Source organism: Bidens hawaiensis, unplaced genomic scaffold (genome assembly GCF_021521415.1).
Source record: "Bidens hawaiensis isolate Kalapana, Puna unplaced genomic scaffold, B.hawaiensis_p1.1 tig00002338_1, whole genome shotgun sequence".
In the NCBI taxonomy this organism is placed as follows: Eukaryota; Viridiplantae; Streptophyta; class Magnoliopsida; order Asterales; family Asteraceae; genus Bidens; species Bidens hawaiensis.
This window is the reverse complement of record NW_027491126.1, coordinates 2616679-2637260: the sequence shown is the minus strand read 5'-3', so window position 1 is coordinate 2637260 and position 20582 is coordinate 2616679. Positions and strand designations below refer to the sequence as shown.

At 32.8% G+C, this 20582-nt stretch overlaps 4 protein-coding genes across 4 annotated transcripts; 2 read left to right on the top strand and 2 right to left on the bottom strand.

The window, feature by feature from the left end:
* Positions 1-382: 382 nt before the first annotated feature.
* LOC143618783 (NAC domain-containing protein 53-like) lies at positions 383-4581 on the top strand. The gene is made up of 6 exons (XM_077090881.1): positions 383-634; positions 1636-1913; positions 1999-2187; positions 2535-3044; positions 3132-3345; positions 3846-4581. The coding sequence occupies exons 1-6, from the start codon at positions 451-453 to the stop codon at positions 4226-4228; spliced, it is 1758 nt and encodes a 585-aa protein (XP_076946996.1). The 5' UTR covers positions 383-450; the 3' UTR covers positions 4229-4581.
* Positions 4582-8223: 3642 nt separating this feature from the next.
* LOC143618782 (acyl-CoA-binding domain-containing protein 4-like) lies at positions 8224-11562 on the bottom strand. The gene is made up of 13 exons (XM_077090880.1): positions 11411-11562; positions 11216-11293; positions 11005-11124; positions 10845-10911; positions 10690-10751; positions 10392-10531; positions 10110-10236; positions 9912-10026; positions 9745-9833; positions 9525-9608; positions 9114-9407; positions 8698-8757; positions 8224-8545 (listed from the first exon to the last, which is right to left on the bottom strand). The coding sequence occupies exons 1-13, from the start codon at positions 11504-11506 to the stop codon at positions 8381-8383; spliced, it is 1497 nt and encodes a 498-aa protein (XP_076946995.1). The 5' UTR covers positions 11507-11562; the 3' UTR covers positions 8224-8380.
* A 3659-nt stretch (positions 11563-15221) lies between these two features.
* LOC143618703 (protein S40-2-like) lies at positions 15222-15590 on the top strand. The gene has a single exon (XM_077090807.1). It carries the CDS (start codon positions 15222-15224, stop codon positions 15588-15590), a length of 369 nt encoding a protein of 122 aa, XP_076946922.1.
* Positions 15591-16857: 1267 nt separating this feature from the next.
* On the bottom strand, positions 16858-20192 carry LOC143618579 (putative small nuclear ribonucleoprotein F). Its single transcript, XM_077090733.1, has 4 exons — positions 20127-20192; positions 19080-19205; positions 18674-18738; positions 16858-17152 (listed from the first exon to the last, which is right to left on the bottom strand). Exons 1-4 carry the CDS (start codon positions 20130-20132, stop codon positions 17083-17085), a joined length of 267 nt encoding a protein of 88 aa, XP_076946848.1. The 5' UTR covers positions 20133-20192; the 3' UTR covers positions 16858-17082.
* Between the last annotated feature and the right edge of the window lie 390 nt (positions 20193-20582).

Below are 20582 nucleotides of genomic sequence, written 5' to 3'. Positions count from 1 at the left end.
AAACTAAGTTCTTAAAGTTCTTAAAACTTACTATGGTTCTCAAAATAACCCTCCCCTATATATATATATATATATATATATATATATATATATATATATATATATATATATATATACATCATAAGAATAATAAAAAAGGAATTAAAATATATACATCATAAGAATAATAAAAAAGGAATTAAAAGTGATATTAGAAAACAAAAAAAGGTTTGTTTAGTATAGAGTTAGGTCTCTGATCAAAGTCCATCTTTCCTTCTAGGAAGCATCCATCCATTTATTTAACCACTTCTCAGATCATATAATAATAATAATAATAATAATAATAATAATAATAAAGTTATAAAAGTCGTCAATATAGACCGCCTCTTATTTACATTTACAATACAATCAATGAAACCCTAATAATCTAATATAATCTAATCAAACAACACACACACAGTTGTTCAATTAATGGCGGTAATGGTTGATTCGGCACCAGCTACGGCATCTTCACTGGCACCTGGCTTTCGATTTCACCCAACGGATGAAGAACTCGTACGGTATTACTTGAGAAGGAAGATTTGCGGCAAGCCCTTCAGGTTTGACGCGATTTCGGATGTCGACGTGTACAAAGTCGAGCCGTGGGATCTTCCAGGTGAGTTTTGTGTTAACTGTGGGATCTTAATTACTGATCTGATGCTTTCTTACTCAATTAGTCAGTTATTGATATGAATTTTGTTTTAATTATGTGAATTTGGTGTTAATTATATCAATTTTGTGTTGATTATATTAATTTTGTGTTAATTATATGAATATTTTGTCAGTTGTATGATTTTTTGTGTTAATTGTTTGGATTTTTGTAATTTTTTTTGTTGATTTTATGAATTATGAAATTTGTGTTAATTATATGAATACTTTGTTAGTTATATGAATTTTGTGTTAATTATATGAATTCTGTGTTAATTTTATGAATTTTGTGTTAATTATTTGTTTTAGAACCAAAAAAGGTTATGCATCTAGGAATGATCTTGAAGATATGGATGGAGTTCATGTGAATCGAAGCGGAATATTCTTCGAAAAGAACTTATATGCCATAATATACGTCTGGTCAACGGTTTTGAAAAATGCTTTGAATTGTTTTTTACCGAGATCTTAATCGTTGATCTGATGGTTACTCAATTATTCAGTTACTTTTATGGATTTTCTGTCAATTGTATGAATTTGTATTATTTTATGATTTTTTTGTTAACTGTGTGAATTTTCTTCTTTAAATTTGTATGAATTTGGTTTTTTAATTGTATGAGTTTTTTTATTAATTTTATGAGTTTTGTGTTAATTATATATGAGTTTTTTTTATTAATTTTGTGAGTTTTGTGTTAATTATATATGAGTTTTTTTATTAATTATATGTTTTAGAATCAAAAGAAGTTATGAATCTAGGAATGATCTTGAAGATATGGATTGAGTTTATGAGAATCTAGGCGGCGATACTTGAAATTTCTTTAATATTCTTCGAACTTATGTGTCATCCTATACGTCTGGTCAACAATTTTGAAAATGCTTTGAATTGTTTTCTGTGTTAAAACATATTGTTTTTTTTTTACTTTGTAGAATCTGGCCTGATGATTCTATTATTTGGTCAACTTTGGTGTGCAGGTTTGTCCAGGCTCAAGACCAGAGACCTTGAATGGTACTTTTTTAGTGTTCTGGATAAGAAGTATGGGAATGGATCTCGTACTAATCGTGCAACTGATCGGGGATACTGGAAAACTACTGGGAAAGACCGGGCTGTTTACCATAGGTCCCAACTGATTGGCATGAAGAAAACTTTGGTTTATCATATTGGTCGGGCACCAAAGGGCGAGAGAACAAACTGGGTTATGCATGAGTACAGGCTCATTGATCAGGAGTTGGAAAAAGCTGGAATTGTTCAGGTGAGGATGATTTACTCTATTATAACATAAACATGCATGCGTAGCATATGGTTGTATCTTAACTTTTGGGGATTTGCATTTGCAGGATGGATTTGTTCTTTGTAGAATCTTCCGGAAGAGTGGTTCCGGGCCCAAAAATGGTGAACAGTATGGGGCGCCATTTGTTGATGAGGAATGGGAAGATGATGAGCTGGCAATGGTACCCAAACAAGAGTTTGCTGAGGAATTGCCTGTTGATGATGATGCGTATCTAGATGCAGATGACCTTGAGCAGGTTTGAACATTTACATAGCTGATAAATCTTTTTAACATGCCTTCATTTAATCTTACCTTAATTAAATTTAGTTAACCACTTAGGTTTGACAAATGTATTGACTTCCTTCTGTTTCTTTAATTGAAGTTAGCGCTGGCTTATTTAACTTACATATAACTATGAAATTAGTATTTCATACTATTAGCAAACTAGCTTATGTTGTATTAGATTTTAAAGGCTAGCTTGATTATGTGTATGTAAATAAATAATTGATGGTATCACCAAAACAAAACATGTTTCCAAAATTGTTATCAGTTTTGATTATGTGTATTATCTTATGCATTCATAGTTCTTTTTCTTTGGATCAGATTCTTGGTTCAGACATACCAGAGGAACAGCATCCTCTTCAGTTGGAATACCATCAAGGTGATGATGTCAGCAGTGGTGATGCATCCACGGAAGTGGTTGATGACCCACAAAACTTCTTGGTTGGTGAGGCTGAGGATCAACCTCAGGCTGACCAAGAAGACAAACCAAAGCTGTTTGATTTGCCCGTACAGAACGATTTGGACCCCACATCCGTAAAACATGAATACATCAATGAAGCAAGCAATACTGAAGATTTTGATGTGGATTACCTGCTGGATGAACCATTCTTTGATGCTTCTACCGGTGACTTCAAATTTGATGGAAATTCATTTCTTGAAGCTGATGACCTCAAAAATGAAGTCAAGACAGAACCCGGTGTTGACATGTTTGATGAAGTTAAGACAGAACCTGGCCTTGACATGTTAGATGAGTATTCATCGTATCTTATGCCACCAATGGATAACTTGGAATACAGTTTTGATTTGTTAGAAAACGAGAATATTCTCGAGGTAAAAACACCATTGCACTTCAGTTTCTTCTCCTATATGGTTTTAATCATATGTTAAACTAACTTGATTCTGTAATTCAATTATCAGAATCCAAATGATGAAACTCATAAATTGAGTGAAGTTAGCCAGGAATTTTTTGGAGTGCAAAACAGTGATTTTGCTTCCACTTCAAACCAAGAGCATCCAGATCCAGCAACAGGTAACATGGAAGGAACTCAGGAGACTTGTGAAACAAACCAACAAGGGCAGAATAACAATATTGTCCCGTCTTCAACTCAAGAGGATGCGGATTTGTCAACAGGTAAAGTAGAATTCTTGTTTCTTCTAGAGGTGGCAATTTTGATCTGTTTACACTTGACTTGTCGATTCTTGTTATGTTTTTTCTTTAAGGGGCTGAAAGTGCATCACTAATGCGTAAAACTTCATAAATTGTTTAATTCTAAAGATCTGATTATTGCCAGTATAATATGATTTTTCTGTCACACACTAATTATTTAAGGGCACACTGCATAAAACTGGAGCAAAGCAAATACACTTTTTTTAGCAACCAACATCATTTCAACCTATTCTAGTATTTTTACCTGTAAATTGCTGATATGGCACTGGTTAATCCTATGCTAGCTTAGCTTTCATGTATGCATGCTACTGTTATATTATCTACAAGTTTGAAAGGATCTTGCTTGTACTGTTATACTTCAAAATAGTTATTAAATGTCAAATCAGATGCCACGTGGCATATATTAGTTGGCTTACCTGTTTTGTCGCATCTACTGATTAGTACATTGCCTACTTTGTTTGCAGATTTTGCATACCCATTTCTTCAAAGGGCAAGGTACATGTTGGGAAACATATCAGCTCCGCCTGCATTTGCATCTGCAAAGTATTTGGCTGCTGCTTCACAAGCTTCTACCTCGGTCCGTGTTACAACAGGCATGATCAGAATAAGAGAGATTACTTTCACAGGAAGCAAGCTGGACTGGTCATTGGGAAAAAATGGTCATCTCGACATTATTCTCTCATTCGGGCTGGAGCAAAGTGAGGCCAATTCAGTAAATTCTCATGACCGGAAGCCCAATTCTTCTGTTTCGCGAAGCTTGCTTTACTCCTTGTTTGTATGCATCATGGTTCTTTCGTTGAGCTTCAAGATCCGCAGTCTGGTTTGTCCCAGGTCATACATGAGCTAAATGGTCAACGGAAACCGTCTGATTACAAGCATATTTAACAAAATAATGTTATGGAGGTACATGATGCCTACGGACCGAGCTAATTGTGGTGATTGAAAATGTTGTTTTTGTTAGAAGTTGGTAAGACCATTAGAAAGACAATGACTACGTGTTGAACTGGAAGGAATCAGTACTTCACTGTTTCATGTCGCACCGTCTGTGTTAATTTATTACTTTATTACTTGCGTTTTAATTAACCGGTTTTAATGCGCGTGCACGTTTCTGTTTATCCTATCTAATCTTGATGTGGTCGTGGTTTTTACCAGTTTGAACCAAGCTTAAAATTAAAAAGTATCATAAACCGAGAAATCGAGTCCAATGAACCATAAATTGTGCTATTTCAGACGTTTAGTCATTTAGATCATTTTTGGGTCTCAATACTCTTTCAACTACTCTTTCTTCCTACATTTTATATGGCGTTATTGTATTTTATGGAATCCAAGTCTAAATGGAATGGTTGTGGTATGAAGAGTGGGAATAAAATCTTGGGTAAAAATAATTACCTTTAAAGTATAAGTTTCTAAAAATCCGTCAAAAGAAAGAGGGCCTTTCGTATGTATTGGAGTGTGAAGAGAATTCGCTAGCACATCAAAATCTAGTGGATCGGGTTTTCATACCAATAAAAAGATGGGGTTGAAACATGTTATAAATCTAAGACAACTATCTTACTAACAATAAAAAAGAGTTATGACACCTCTAAAACTTATAAATATAGCTTCTTTTCGACTGTATTTTCAACAAGAGAGGTAGAAGTCATATATGGTGGATATTTTTGTAAATTAGACCAATATGCGGTGGCGGACTCACTTGTTAGTGAGGGGTGTCCCCCGTCTCTTGTGAAAAAAAATTAGTGTTAATATACCGGAAAATTACCGATCATCATCATCATCATCATCATCATCGTACTCAGTATATCCCACCAATAGCAAAGCTATGTTAGGGTCTGAGGAGGGTAAGATGTAGACAGCCTTACCTCTACCCCATAGGGATAGAGAGGCTGCTTCCGGTGAGACCCCCGGCTCGATAGTAGTTTTGCATCAAGCCTTGGACATAAAGCACATAGCACTCAATCATCGGGATACTGGCTGATTGGTGCATGTACCCTCGTCTTTCGGCTATCAACGCCACCACATGATGCCTGATTAACCTTCCGCCACTTTTAACGTTATTTTCACGAGATTAGTAAAATAACGTCAAAATTAGTGCAATTTCACTTTTGCCCACCCGAGGGTTTACACATATATACATAATATGCGCGCACCTCAAGCAGGGCGTAGAAAAATTACCGATCGATCCCTGTAAAATTTCGACCCCGACCCCTGTGAAATTCTTAAGCCGAACCCTGTCTAATTTCAAGACGACCCCCATGAGATTTGAGACTAACCATAATAAAAAATACAACGAAAATTTTATAAATATAATTATATAAACGTTATATAAACAATTTTTCCTATTAATATCAATAAGTCCATTAGTCCAATATCTAATCCAACTTTTAAGCCCAAGACCCAACTCAAACCCTACTCAATTTTTAGCGCAATACCCAATCACATTCTAAAATAATATTTACTTTTACCGCCTCTCACACCCTCCACCTCACATTCTGATACCTCCTTGGTCCCTTCAACTTTTCAAGCTTCAGCTCACCGGAATCGGAAATTCCGGCCACCATGCAGGGGCAGACTCACGGTGACAAACAATTCCACTATTCCAGCATCCCTTCGGCCACTAAAAAGCACACTAAGGTATAACATAAATACATAATACATTTAATTTATGTCTAATTTAGTTAGGCTTTTAGATTTTTAGGTTAATGGTGTTCAGATTATGTAAAAAACATGGGGGAATTTTGTGATTTTGTAGACAAACTTGTGATTTTGTGACATAATTCATAAAGTGGAATTTTGAATTTTTAATAGTTTGATATTTGACTAGTTTCATTAAAGTTAGCTTTCGTATTACCCGTCGCAACCACAACCGTTGAAAGATCCTTTTCGGTGATGAAGTATGTGAAGTCTGATATGTGTAATCGAATGGGTGATGAAAATTTAAGCGACAGTTGTATTTGTTACATTGAGAAAAATTTGCTCATCAATGTTAAAGTAGATGATGTAGTTGTTATATTTCAAAAAATAAAAACTCGTAGAGAACAACTTTAATATATTTGTTATCTAATATTTTGTTTGGTAATTCTTTTTTTATATATATGACCCGACCCAACACGATTCGACCGGACAGTTATATTAGTACCGACCATAAAAATTCTCGACCCCTGTGAGAAAATATTCTGAATCCGCCCAATATGGTATTTCAATTAGTAGAAAAGGATAAGGATACATTTGTGAATTTATAAGTTGCAATATATAAAATGAAGAATGTGAGATAAATATATAAAATTTCAAGCATTTTTATTATTTAGACAGATGCCCCGCGCGATGCAGCGAGAAATACAGGCCTTGATAATTGATCACGTAATAGATTTATGGGTGTTCACTGTTCCTTTTGTAATCGTGAAACCGTTTATTGGTATAGATAGATTAATAATTCTTATTTTAAACTCAATTTAGTATCGAAGTACAAACGAAACCGGAACCTAACCATTGCTAATGGTTTGGTTTTGTTGAGTTAAAGTTTCAATGGCCCGGTTTTAATTTTCGGCGACAAAAGCGTTGCTAACAGCTTGGCTCACGGTTTGATTTAAAACCATCAAAACCGAACCACAAACACATACGTAAAATGTTATTTTTAACTGAAAAAAAACTATGACAATATCATACTCAAATTAAAGAGAATTAAATGCTCGTTTTTATGGTGTAGTTTTTTTTAAAAAATATTAACGTACGAAAAAGTTATAAATGTTTAAAAATCGTGGGGGTATTTGAGTTAAAAATGATATATAAAGAATATATAGGATTAAAGTTGTAACTATTTTTTAATTTTACAAAAGTTAATTAAAGTTAAGGGGTAAATGTTATAAATATTTAAAAAAAAATATGGAATGCACTTGTACCTTGAAACACTTTCACTTAACTTTTTCATTATGGCCATGATAACACTTTTATAGAAATTTAAGTAGAGTTACATAACATTTGTTAAAATGCATAGTTTTGAAGGAGTGAAGTTAACAAGCATCCTACCAAAATTTACATTAAATTTTTTACTTTTTTTTCCCGCTTCGGAACCATTATTTTTTAAGATGAAAATAGTTTCATGTTGAAGATAATTGTTAATCACTTGAGCATATTAACAATATTTTTGTCCATACCCCCATAATAATCCTCAACATCATGTTATTAATGGACTTAATAGTACTAGAGTCAGTTCTGTATAAACTCAGATATAGTAGTTTATAGAGCATACAAGGTAATTTAAAGAATAAAGTTACTGTTATAACCATTTTAGGCAGAATGAATCATGATTCATGTTTTTAAGAAATATCTCAAGTTCTGATTACTTGAAATTCAACTAATCAACTGAATCTACCTTGACCATGTCACCTTTTGCCGACAACCATGCTCAATGATACTCCTAACCTCCGGTGATCACAATACACATATATACACGCTGTACTTGCTTCCCGCATGACACTCAAATATCACATAATAACCGTTATAAGGTTAGCAAAGTTTCTCCAACATCAAGGCCACATAGACACCTTTGAGGACATAAGTGACCGTTTTAAGAAAAGAGGCTGCAACGGTTGACTAAATGTCTTCGTTTCTTTGATAAAGAAGGGCGTTTATATGTCATTGATAGGATAAAGGGACTCATAAAACATAACGGGAAGAAGGTTGCATCATAACTGAAAGAAACGACATATTCTAAAGTAAATCGATGAAAACCAACAAGAAATCATAATCAGACCATTCCACCGTTTGCTTTTGAAGAAACCAAACATTAATAATCAAATGAATAAAGTTGTAACCAAAAAAACAAATAAACAAAAGTTCAAAAGATAAAATTACCATTATATGGTGATAAAATGGAGAAGCTGTTTCGTATATGGTGAAGCGATTAAAGAAATGTATTGGGTAATATTTGTTTTTATAAAGATGGAATATTTAGTGTTCAATGTGATTATAAGCTTGAAAGTTTGAACCGTATTCACCAAATCTATCCAGCTATCCACCTCCAAACACCACCCGAACCTTGGGTTTGGGTAGTTGAAGCAAGCTCCATGTCCTGTTCGATAGCTGAGTTCTGTGAACGAAGTTCTTGAACCTGTTGCTCAATGGACTGCATTGATGATAGCTTCTTCTGTAGATCCACGATCTGCGCCTGAAGTCACCATAATCAATTGATTGTAATATTAGTCATAATAAAAGGCACTGAAAAAAAAACTTGGAAGTAGCCATTATGACTTATGAGAAAGAAGACACATGCTACAGGTTATAAATATTATATACGAAAGGAACGAAGGGAAAGAGAACCTCTAGGTCATCACATCTTGATCGCTCAGAAGCCAGTTGGTTTTGAACAGAATGCAATTCCTGCAGTGATTAGAAGTTAGAAAGTAATGTTAAACAATCATCACTTGAATAACTCAATTAGCAACCTTATAAATTTTGTTCGATTTAGGTTATTATTTAGTAATAACAAATGCATAAATAAAAGCATTTGCGAAACAGTGAACGTGTTGAAAGGCAACAGAACGGTTTTATCGATATATGCAACCTCCTAAATCACTTAATTTTTAAGTTATGGCTTATTATTGTAATATATTTAGTACATTAGTTATTTTTTTAAAACATTTAAGACAAGCAAAAGAGTGTTTCAGGTCAAATCAACCAGAACTGGATCAAACTAAAAATGATCAGTTTGACCCGAACCTGTTTTGACCATTTACCTTGGATAAGTCAACATGAGCACCCTTAAGGTCTTCAAGTTTTTCCATCATCGCAGAATTTTCGGCTTCAACCTCTTTAATGTTTGATTCCAATGTTTTTTTCTCTTCTTTTATCACATTAATTTCAACAGAAAGATCCACACTAGGTTTCAAACCGATATTTGTAAAGTCTATGCTTTCAGATTTGGCTAGAGCATATGCTGCAGTAACAGAAGCTGCTGCAGCTGCAGCTGCTGGCGACTGGAAAATCATTGGATGTTTATAATCTGTTGGTTTAGGTCTCATCACAAATACCTTTGTTCATAGAAAGCACGTAACGGTTATGATTAGAAACTGATAGTGAGATCAATAAATGATAAATGAAAAAGAAAAAAAGAATAATTTTATTGAAAACCGTAATTATCACGATACCTCATTGCTGTATTTCCCATTATAGCCCCCAAAAGCAACCAAATACTGATCACCGTCTAAGAATGCTGATGACACAGAGAGCCCCTTGTTTCATATCAAACAAAGAAAATTTTCAAACAGAATAAAATCACAAAATACAGAATAAAAATACAATTTATGTCAATTCTAACTTTAATGAAGGCATAAAATTATAGCTTTAATGAAGGCATAAAATGGTTACCTCGCTGGCGAGTGGGTGCCTTCCCTTTACATTTGTCAAAACTGAGATAACAAGTTTGTTCATATCCATCACCAATGTCTCTAAGGCACCTGCAACAATAGGTAATATGTAGGTTGTACAAATAAGTGAAATACAACTTATTGATGTATTCATATATACAGTAGTACCATTTCTATTATCGCCACCACCAACTATAAACCACTTTTCATCAATAGAGACACCAGCATGACCTGCCCTAGGAGACACCACATCACCTTGAATCGGTGGTTGAGACCATTCTAACTGCACTTTAGAAGATATTTTGTTATTTTTAAAGTAAGAGTTATATTAGAACTAAACGTCTAAACCATAAAAAAGGGGCTTACTGTCTCCAAATCCAGCACGTGGAGATCATTGAAGAAAATTGAATGTGTACATCCGCCAAATATTTGAAGGTAACGATTTGCATGCACTGTTGAAGTATGATCGAATCTGGGTGCTGGAGGAGTCTGTCTATTAAAGCAGAAGATATCAATGCATGGACGGGTCAAAGCATGCAATTAGGTTTGAATTCCCACATACATTCAAATCAAGAAAGAAAGAATATACATACATATATAATATATATATGTGTAAATAGAAAGAGATTGCTTGTGAAATAAACTTACATAGTCTCGACAACATTCCATGTCATTGTCTCCAGATCTAGAACATGAACATCATTCATAAGTTGTCTATGTTTGTCTTCTCCACCGAACATCACGAGTTTTGAGCCAACCAATGAAACAGATTGTCCACCACGAGCTACCTATAAGACACAATACAAAGTAAGTAATGATATTGACTGAATTTGAAAAAAAGAAAGTATAATAAATGATGCCATTTTCATAATGGTCATACTGACTGATATTGCAGTGTATACAAACAATAACTAGAAAATAAAATATTATGAGGCTTGCTAATTACCGGAACTTTTCCTGTGACTTCCATCACCCCACACACATGTGATTCAAGATCGATAAAACGTACTACAAGTTAATCAACAACCACAAAGTTTCAGTTAGAACTAAATACTTGTTCACACCAGAAGAAGTCAGAACATCTCTGTAGATAGATCAAACCTGTCACATTATCAGATGTGTCCTTTGAGTGACCACCAACTAAGAGGACTTTGTTTCCCCACTTAACCTACATTAGAGGGGTATTAAAGAGCACATTTAGTGAAAACAGAAACTAGTTGAAGCTACATCTCTACAACATAGATGAATGAAAATAGCTCACCGTACTATGACCAGATATAGCAAGGAAAACTTCTGGTAGTGGACTATCATTAAGATTTTCAGCATCCACCTTTGTGCTTAGTGCAACTGTTGACCAGCTTAAAGTCTTCAAATCAAATGCCTGCCACCATAAGTTATGGTACATAACCACCTTAACGAATATAGGATTTACTTGTAATAAGAAATATACACTGACATAACAACAATGTTACCTGAACATCAGATAGGTATCGCCCGTTACGACTTCCACCAACAATGTATAGCTTTTCATCTACAACGACTGCAGCATGCTACATTGAAAGAAGAAAAGGGCATTGAGGTGAAAGAACAACAAAATAATCCTATAAAAAGTTAAACTGAAACTGTTGCTTCCAAAATTCTAAAAAAAAAAAAAGATATGAGTGAACCTTATAACGGGCTGGCGGTCGTTTCCCAGCTACCGGAAGGGCAACCCATTGATCATATTCTAAAGCTGAACGCCAATTGTCACTATCTGTTCCCATATTAGCCTTCCTAGAGGTTAATCATCATAGTCAGATTAGAGAGATCAACAATCGTTGAACAAACTAAGAAGTATAATATAAAAACAGGACCTTCCTGGCCCCATAGATATTAAAACCTTTATCTAGTTATACAGTTCTTAATGAGCAAATAAGTAAAATTAGCTTAAAATTAAATCAAAATATGCAATGTTGCAATTTGAATGGCACATGCTTTAGACAATTCATCAGTTAATTTAATTCATTTTCAAATCAAACTTCCTATCATATTAACCAGTTTCCATATTAGGTCTTCAGCTAAACAATGCACATGTGAGTTTTCTCATCTATTTCACAATCAATTCAATTAGACAATAAACAGAACGACAGATCTATTGCATTTTAACACAGAACATACATCAGTCTCCTGAATCCAAAGTATTTCTACAGATTATATATTGAAGATCAAAATCCTTGTTGAATGCGCGCACTAAACCTGATGCATTTCTAATCAGCGCCATCATTATCCTCTAACTCTAACTCATTCTACACTAACATCTAGTCCTAATAATCTTCCATTTGCCAGCACTAATCAACAACTGTTCAACATTTAATCCATTTAAACGGCACATGCCTTAGACAATTCATCAGTTGATTTAATTCATACACTTTCTCATCTATTTCGCAATCAATTCGATTACAAAATAGTCAAAATCGTCAGATCCATTGCATTACAATCAGCATACATCAGTTTCCCGAGTCCAAAATATTTCTACAGATTATATATATATATAAATCGAATATCTAAAGCCTCGTTGAATGCACACGCTAATATCATATTATCATACATTTCTAATCAATTTCATCATTATCCTCTAATAAACCTCTCCACTAACAACATCTAAACCTAATAATAATCACCAATTGGTTAAGTTCATTCGGTAGATCACACATACTGTATGTATAATATACAAACATAATCGTTCAATACTGAATCCAATTGAACGCAGTTTCATCACTTACATTAACTAATTACAGTAGATCACACATATAATAATATTATATACAAAATACTCCGAATATCAACTGTTTTAAGCAATATATTTACCTGAATTGGTGTAAATATTCTTCGAATTTCGAGTTGGTGATGAATATATAAGAAGAGATGTAATAATGTACTGGCGTTTTGATCTGGTAGACGTCAAGTAGTAATGTAATGTAGTCTTCGGTTGAAGTTGTAGTTTGTTTTGTAGTAACTTTGGGTAAAACTGAATGATTTACAGAGCTGAAATTTAAGAGTCCAGAGTATGGTGCAACTGTGGATGCAGGTGGTACAAGTTGGAAGATGTTGGATTTTGAAGTAACTTGTTGCGTGTGTGTTATCACAAAATAGTCAAAAGAGTTAGATTCATTCCCATTATTCCACGCGGAGGATTGGATTTTTACCGAGTGTTCTCGGAAATTTGATGTTAAAAGTTATGGGATTTCTAAGGAGATTTCAAGGAGGTCCGTTCTATATGAGTACCTCACACGAGTTTTTGAGATTTCAAGTGTACAAAACGAGTATGAAAAACGAGCTTTATTATTTTTAAGATGGGGAAAGTTAACGTACAAAAGAAATTAACGTGCTAAACGTGATATCCAAGTAGAGTAATTATGTAATTACTCTACTTGTATATTAATTATTCTACTTGATTCTCATGTTTTACATGTTAATTTCATTTGTATTTGATTCAACCCACTTAAATGATTGATAATAATTGTAAAACTAAGTAATTGTAGCAATAACATATGCAAACAAAAATTTATTTATCATTTATTGGGCCTAGATTATTTATCAGTTAACTTGCCCTATTAGAACTTAGGTTCAATTTATCAATTAACAAACTGTTAGGCCGATTTTGACACTAATCTATTAGAATATAGAAGAGTTCAAAACCATTATTTTGTTTATAATTGGACTATCAAATAATCCAGGCTCGTTTTATAAACTCATACACTAATATAAACATAAGCTATCTTCTATACATAAAATATTTTTATAAATATTTGCGTGTCCTTGTCAGAATCTGCTAGGTAACCGATTCGTTTTGCATAGAAATTAAATTAAAAAGCTTCTCTATTACATTTGATGTAAATTTGAAGGAAATGATGATTGAAATTTCACATCAAAAGTTATAATTTTCATAACTAGTGCTTTAAATTTTGACCAATTGCACTGATCAAGTAAGACTGATTGGATTAGCCAATATATTTTACCTTTTTGGTTCAGTTAGCAAGTTATGAGTCGTTATAAGTTGAACAAGTCAGATTTATGCTGACATAATTAACCGTTCAGATGGTGTGTTGCCTACTTAAGCCGGTCCATTAAACTGATTCTATCTTGATTAATTATAAAATATATATTACATTATAGCTTTTAATGTTTTAAAATGGGCTAATGTTTGAAGTTCTCATATATTTCATACATTTGTTGTATTTTTATTACACAAGATGTCTTTTATAACATTAAATATAATGTGAACATGCTTGAAGGAATATTCTTTGTCTTCCAGTACGTTTATAGTGATATTTAAATCCTAACATATACATCTTGATATAAGACTCTTATTTAGGTCAATCATGTTTTCTAAAATTCTAACTATCAATCAAATGGTTTGAAATAATGTCTGAAAGATGAAACTAAAACAAATACCAAGTTTCAACAAAGACAAAGTGCAACAAAAGAACAATCAATGTATAGGCAGTCGGTGACATCCATTGTGAAGGTTCTTTTTACTTTTTAGAAAGTCTTTACTTAATCAAGATTTTTTTTTCTCAAACTTAAACTATGAACACACTAAAACTCACGACTTTCCGGTCATTTATAGTAGGTCATATCTAACTTTTAAACATCTTCCAAATTATAAGAAAAGCATTAGTAAGTTATAAAAATATTTTTAATGTTTTTATTGCAATTCTTTCAAACACTTAAGTTGTAACTTGTGAGTGATGATCTCTATCAAAATCAGGGAGAATTTATAAATGTGGTCTCTACATTGACTAAAGATAAAGATAAGTAATTGGTGACACATACAAATTGTATAACTCTGATTTGTAGTATGTTGACCATACATCAAGTGGATATGGGTATGTTACGAATACATCTGAGGGGTGACTTGAACCCTCAGTGTTAAACAAAAAACAAATATACATATCCAATAAAATCTCACTTTAGCAAAACTATTAATAGAGATATTCTCAAACTCCCGTTGATACATCAGCTCAATACGGCAAGGCTAAACACCCCGTGTCATAAAACTACATGTATAAACTACATAGGCCTAATAATTAAGTGAATAAAGATTTATCTCAAATGTTGGACATATAGTTACCATGATGATATTAAAAACTAATTAAAAAAACTAATTTAGTTATTAAATTTTCGAAATTAAAAACACACGTAATCAAATAGTAAAAAAAAATGTTTCTGAATTCTCTACATTTGCATTGGAAAATGTCAAGTCATTTAAACTATTAAGTACCAATAATTTAATTGACAAAGATGTAAGCACCAAGAAACTCTAGTGTAAAGACTTTGTTTTAATTAAACCCAAAGACTTGTACAAATTGCCAAAAGAAGACTTTGGGAACAAAACCCTTCACATAATGTGTCTTGTACGATTCATATGGATGTCCTATAAATTCTATAGCTTTCCCACCATTTTACAATCTCACACACATCTTCACATCAGAGAAAATGGATGATGAACTTGAAGAATCCGAAGTAGTGTTCGTGCACGTTGAAGTATCGACTAAACACGATAATTGTTTCAAATTTGAAAAGTGTGAGCTTAAGAGGTTAAAGAGAAAGAAAACAAAGAAGAGGAAGATAGCATCGGCTCCAATTAACATATCGGAAAATAAATCAAACATATATGAAGAGTTGTCACTTGAATCTGATTTATTTGAAGAAGACGACGCAAGTGAAGGACAGATAATTCCACCTCATGTAACATGGGATTGGAAAATAGCCGAGAATGTAGCATATTCGATATGCACCCGACGAAGAGAGGCCTTGAAGATAAGAGACTTCATTCTTAAGATGACCGGATTTCATGAAATTTAATTGTTACATTGGTTTTTTCGGATTATGGAAGGAAAAAAAATGCTTGGTAGGGTATTGTTTTATATATTTATTAAAAGAGAACATTGTAAAATTTAAAAGTATATATTTTATGATTACTGAAATTGTATATTTATGAATAAAATAACGATTCCAAATTCTTCAATCATTGTTATGGGATATTCTAGTGGATTTCTTTACATTATTATATGTAACAACCATGGTTAGTATGTGATATAAAATAAAAGTACAATGGCTTGTTCACTCGTTTTTGAACTATTCAACGTTTGCATACTTTTCTATTCTTTTGTGCATGAATTAATACCACGGTTACTTTAATTTATATTTTGATATATTAAAGTCTATTTTTTAAAAATTATACAAATGGCCTTTAAAAAACTTATCTGGTTACCCCGTTAAATTAAACTGATAATAATCATAAAGAGGTTTTTTTCCATTATGAAGTGTGCAAAAATATGGACGTGAGTAGTTTAGTCTATATCATAAGATGACATGAATTTATTAATTATGATGCTAGAAATTGATACAGTTGTTGGCTTGTTGCACATGTGACATCTCTACAACATATATCAAAATTAAATTGTATAAACCTTTTTTCCTAAAATGACAACGTGTGTCAAATTATTTTTTATAGGATTAACTACTTTGTTGAGTATAAGTAACTTTTTATAACTTAACACTTCTAATTAAACCGGATTTTGAATTACTATACAATGGAATGGAGAACGAGTATAACAAATAATAGTATATTGATTAAAAAAAAAAAAAAAGTCATACTCAAAAGAGCGGATAAGCTGAACAAAGTTGCAAAGTAAAGGACTTCTAATCATCCTGACATCCTATAAAATAAAGGCAAAAGATAGGATAGAGAATCTGCTAGAGAAGTTTATTTGAATTCATGGTATCCGTTCGGTTTGTACTATAGTACCTTGTTTTGATTATACCGCGCTATGTCTTTGGTAACCACAAAAATCTTCTACCCTTAATTTAAACAATTTCAGATGGATAAATTTCAAACAATTCACATAATAAAAATACTAATTGACAAACTTAAACTTTCGCATTATTTTTCTTTGAACATTTAGAAGCATGTAAAGAAGACCACTCAAAAGTCAGAACCATCAACACCAAAAAAAAAAAAAAAAGTTACCATTTGAAGGTACAATTATAATCAACTTCAGGGGGCAACACCTCATTTTGTGATCACTATTGACCATATAAATCATTGAATTTCAAATTTATAGTCAAGAAAAAGAAACCAACATTTAACATAGTCAAGAAAAAGAAACCAACATTTAACATTGTCTGAATACATTCATACTAACACAACTCAGAGATAATGCACATCCATCAAATTGAACTTGCACCAATCAGGATTCAAGCTTGCTAAATTGAGTGTCGTTTTGGATCTAACATCTACATACAAGAACATAAGATGTTGAAATTAAAACAGATAAATCTAACTGCATTTGCACTAGTCACGATCTGCATCCTCAATTTCTTCATCCTCTGGCGCACCTTGTAGATAGAGAACATTGTTGCATCTGCATATTCAACACAAACATCAATCTTTAAGCCTAAAATTTCAATTACAACTGAAACTGTTAAATTTTAGTCAAATGTCTCTACACTAGACTTAAAAAATTTGAAACAAACAAATTTGACACGCATAAAACCTACTTGTTTTGGCCTGTTACCCACCCCACTCATTTGCAGCCACCAAAACGAAAGGGTGGGAACAAAAAAAGCTTTTGTATCACGTATACACTACAAACATCAATAACACGGTTCTACCAATATGCGGTATAAAGCATGTACACTATTTCAGTATGATTAAGTTTGCCATGAATATAATAATGTACATAACAGATGACTCGATTAAAGAATTATAAACTTACAACTTATCTCTAACAAGCTAAATGGCTCAGAATTTAGTAACTTGTTTAAAAAAACTAGACGGGTGCCCGCGCGATGCAGCGAGAAACACATAATTTGGTAATCACGTAACAGATTTACGCCCGTTTATTGTTCTATTTGAAACAGTGAAATCGTTTGTTGGTATATGCAGACTAATCATTCTTATTTTAAACTCAATTTATTATCAAAATCGGAACCAAATCGTTGGTAATGATTCAGTTTGGTTGGTTTCAGTTTTCAACGGTTCGGTTTCAGTTTTCAACGATAAAATACCATTACTAACGATGTGGCTCACATTTTAATTCAAAACCATCAAAAGCGGACCACAAGCACCTATACATAACATGTTATTTTTATAACTTAAACAAACTATGGCAATATCATACTCAAATTAAAGAGAATAAAATGCTCGTTTTTATAGTGTAATTCTTTTAGAAAAATATTAACATACGAAAAAGTTATGATCGTTTAAACATCGTGGGGGAAGTTGGGTTAAAAGTGAAATTAAAAATAGTAGATATATAAAAGATAGAGGTTGAATTTGTAACTATTTTTTACATTTGCATAAAGTTGGTTTAAGTAGAGGGACTAAAATTGTAACTATATTGGTAAAATAAGAAATACACGTGATATATGTGTTTCAAATGACCACTTTGTCCCTCTTCAAACTTGTACCATATGCTTAAAGTATTGTAAAACCCTTAAAATTATCGTCTTAATTTGCCCTTCACTCGGATATTATATATAGTAAAGATAACCAAGCTAGCACGTCAAAAGTGTTAAATATCACCAAAAGTGAACTCAAAATTTCAACTGTTGCCAACCTTTTAGAATTTATACAAACAAAGTAAATATCATTTTAACAATATAGCTTATAAAATCACATTTAATGCATTAAACTGTCAGAAACTTGAACAAAAAATAAAACTGTTGGCAGATGCAGATCAACCAGATTCAGCTCAATCTTTATCAGCATGCAAATTACCTACCTCAACCTATTACTAAACCCCACTTTGCCTCCATATCATAACTCGTGATTGCTATACATAAGACAAGTAAAAAGATAGACAATAACCTGAATAGAACTTCATACTTATAATAAAAAAAAAGTTTAGATTTTATAAGCTATAAAATAAATTTAAACACACCTGATCAGAATCTCTCCAAGGTTTCCAGTAAACTGGCCATCAATGTATTCTTCAGAGTTTGACAACTGAAAAATAAAACAAAAGCTAAAATTAGAAGCATAGATTATACCCTTTTCAGAATTTCAAAACTTTAAAATTTGAAAAGTAAGGTTTATAGGTTTGTATATGTAAATGCAAATGGTATAAGTTTATGAAAAAAGAAAGCTACGAACTTTTAAAATGTTTGTTATGTATCTGAAAACTGTAATTTCTTTTTTTTTTAAAAGAGGGAGATGCAACAAGCAACAAAATAGGTAGGTTTAAAAAACTCAACCGCTTAAAGCAAACACTAACAATCACTTTCATTCCCATGCCCCTTTTTCAAATCCCTCAAACCAAAGTCATACTCAGTGAGTCAGTGGCATACCTGCAAGTTCATGTATGAGTCAACAGAGACAAGAAAGCCTTTGTACTCCATTCCCCACTTGAGCTTCACAATCACGGACTTCCCAGTCAAGTTGTTCAAGAAAGGTTTAGGGTTAACCGGTACCGTCTGCAATGCTTAAAAAATTTAGTTCCCAATTTTGGATAGCAAGTTAGCAACATTACAAATCTTCAACTTTAAACATAAACAATACCATCACAAAAGGTCAACCTTTAACCACACACTAAAGTAAAACACCAGTAACTTGCACAACAATCAAAAAATAAATTTTCAAAACAAACCCAAAAATAGTGGAAAACAACATCGGTTTTCATCCAACGCAAGTGATGAAGATTATAAACTTACATCACAAGCTTGAAACAAACCGAGCCGAGCCGCTCGCGAGCTAATCAAGCTCGGATTGATAAAAGACTTGAAACAAGTCAACCATTTTCAAGCTCGAGTCCGAGCCTCAAACAAAATTATCTAGCCCAAGCTCGAGTCTTGTGTATTTCTAAATTTTACCTCTTTTGAACTTATGCATATTAACTTCACACTGCACAGTCGAGCTAGAGCCAAGCTTCAGCTTGGTTAAAGCACTACACGAGCTCGAGCCGAGCTTAGGCTTGTTTAAGATTTTTCTCAAAATATACAAAAATCATTAACAACGCATATAAACATAGTAATAACAAAATAACTTCAGAAAATAAGCTTGAAACAAGCCAAACTCAAGCTCAAGCTCTCGTAAGTCAATTCGAGCTCGGCTCATTTAAACCCCTAATTTACACTTAACAGTAACCTAATTTATACATCCCATTCACAAAACCCTAGAATATCAATTCATGAGACTGTACATACGGACACACAATTCGTGAAATCATAAATAGCCACCGGTTAAATCTTCATTCTAGCTAGTTGAACCTACTTGAACGATAAACAAACGATTCAATAACCAATATCCTAAATTTGACAAACAATGTAACGATTGACATCATAAAGAATACATAAACAATTACTGAAATTAAAAGACTCAAGGATCGATATACTTACGGCCATATTCGTAGAGAAGAAGGTTTAGGGTTTTCAATAACAGAAGAAGCAGACGGAGACAGAAGAGAAGGATCCAACTTAATATTATTATAGACTTATAGTGGGTGTATTTATATTATTATCCTTGGGTTATCTGGATATTACGTTACCACCCCCTATTCTTCTTCTAAACCTTATTCAACCCCATTTTTTTAACTAGAGATACAAACGAGCCGAGCTGTTCGCGAGCCACTTGATATCGGCTCGTGAAAAAGTTTGACTGAGCCAAGCTTAAATGAGCCGCGCTCGAGCCTGAAACTAAGATCATTTAAAAAACAAACTCGAACCGGCTCGTAAATCTGAAAAAGCCTATCAATAATATAATATTATTATATATATATGTACATTTAATAATTATTAATTAATTTATATAATATTATGAAAAATAACTAAATAATATACATTAGGCTATACATT

Coding starts and splice junctions, on each gene's coding strand:
- LOC143618783 (XM_077090881.1), top strand. CDS start 451: ATGGCGGTAATGGTTGATTCGGCACCAGCTACGGCATCTTCACTGGCA. Junction 2,188..2,534: donor ATGCAGATGACCTTGAGCAG/GTTTGAACATTT, acceptor TCTTTGGATCAG/ATTCTTGGTTCAGACATACC. Junction 3,346..3,845: donor GGATGCGGATTTGTCAACAG/GTAAAGTAGAAT, acceptor CTTTGTTTGCAG/ATTTTGCATACCCATTTCTT.
- LOC143618782 (XM_077090880.1), bottom strand. CDS start 11,506: ATGGGAACAGATAGTGACAATTGGCGTTCAGCTTTAGAATATGATCAA. Junction 11,294..11,410: donor GACCGCCAGCCCGTTATAAG/GTTCACTCATAT, acceptor CTTTCAATGTAG/CATGCTGCAGTCGTTGTAGA. Junction 10,752..10,844: donor CACATCTGATAATGTGACAG/GTTTGATCTATC, acceptor ATTAACTTGTAG/TACGTTTTATCGATCTTGAA.
- LOC143618703 (XM_077090807.1), top strand. CDS start 15,222: ATGGATGATGAACTTGAAGAATCCGAAGTAGTGTTCGTGCACGTTGAA.
- LOC143618579 (XM_077090733.1), bottom strand. Junction 18,739..19,079: donor ACTCATACATGAACTTGCAG/GTATGCCACTGA, acceptor TTTATTTTTCAG/TTGTCAAACTCTGAAGAATA. Junction 17,153..18,673: donor CTTGGAGAGATTCTGATCAG/GTGTGTTTAAAT, acceptor TTGAATATGCAG/ATGCAACAATGTTCTCTATC.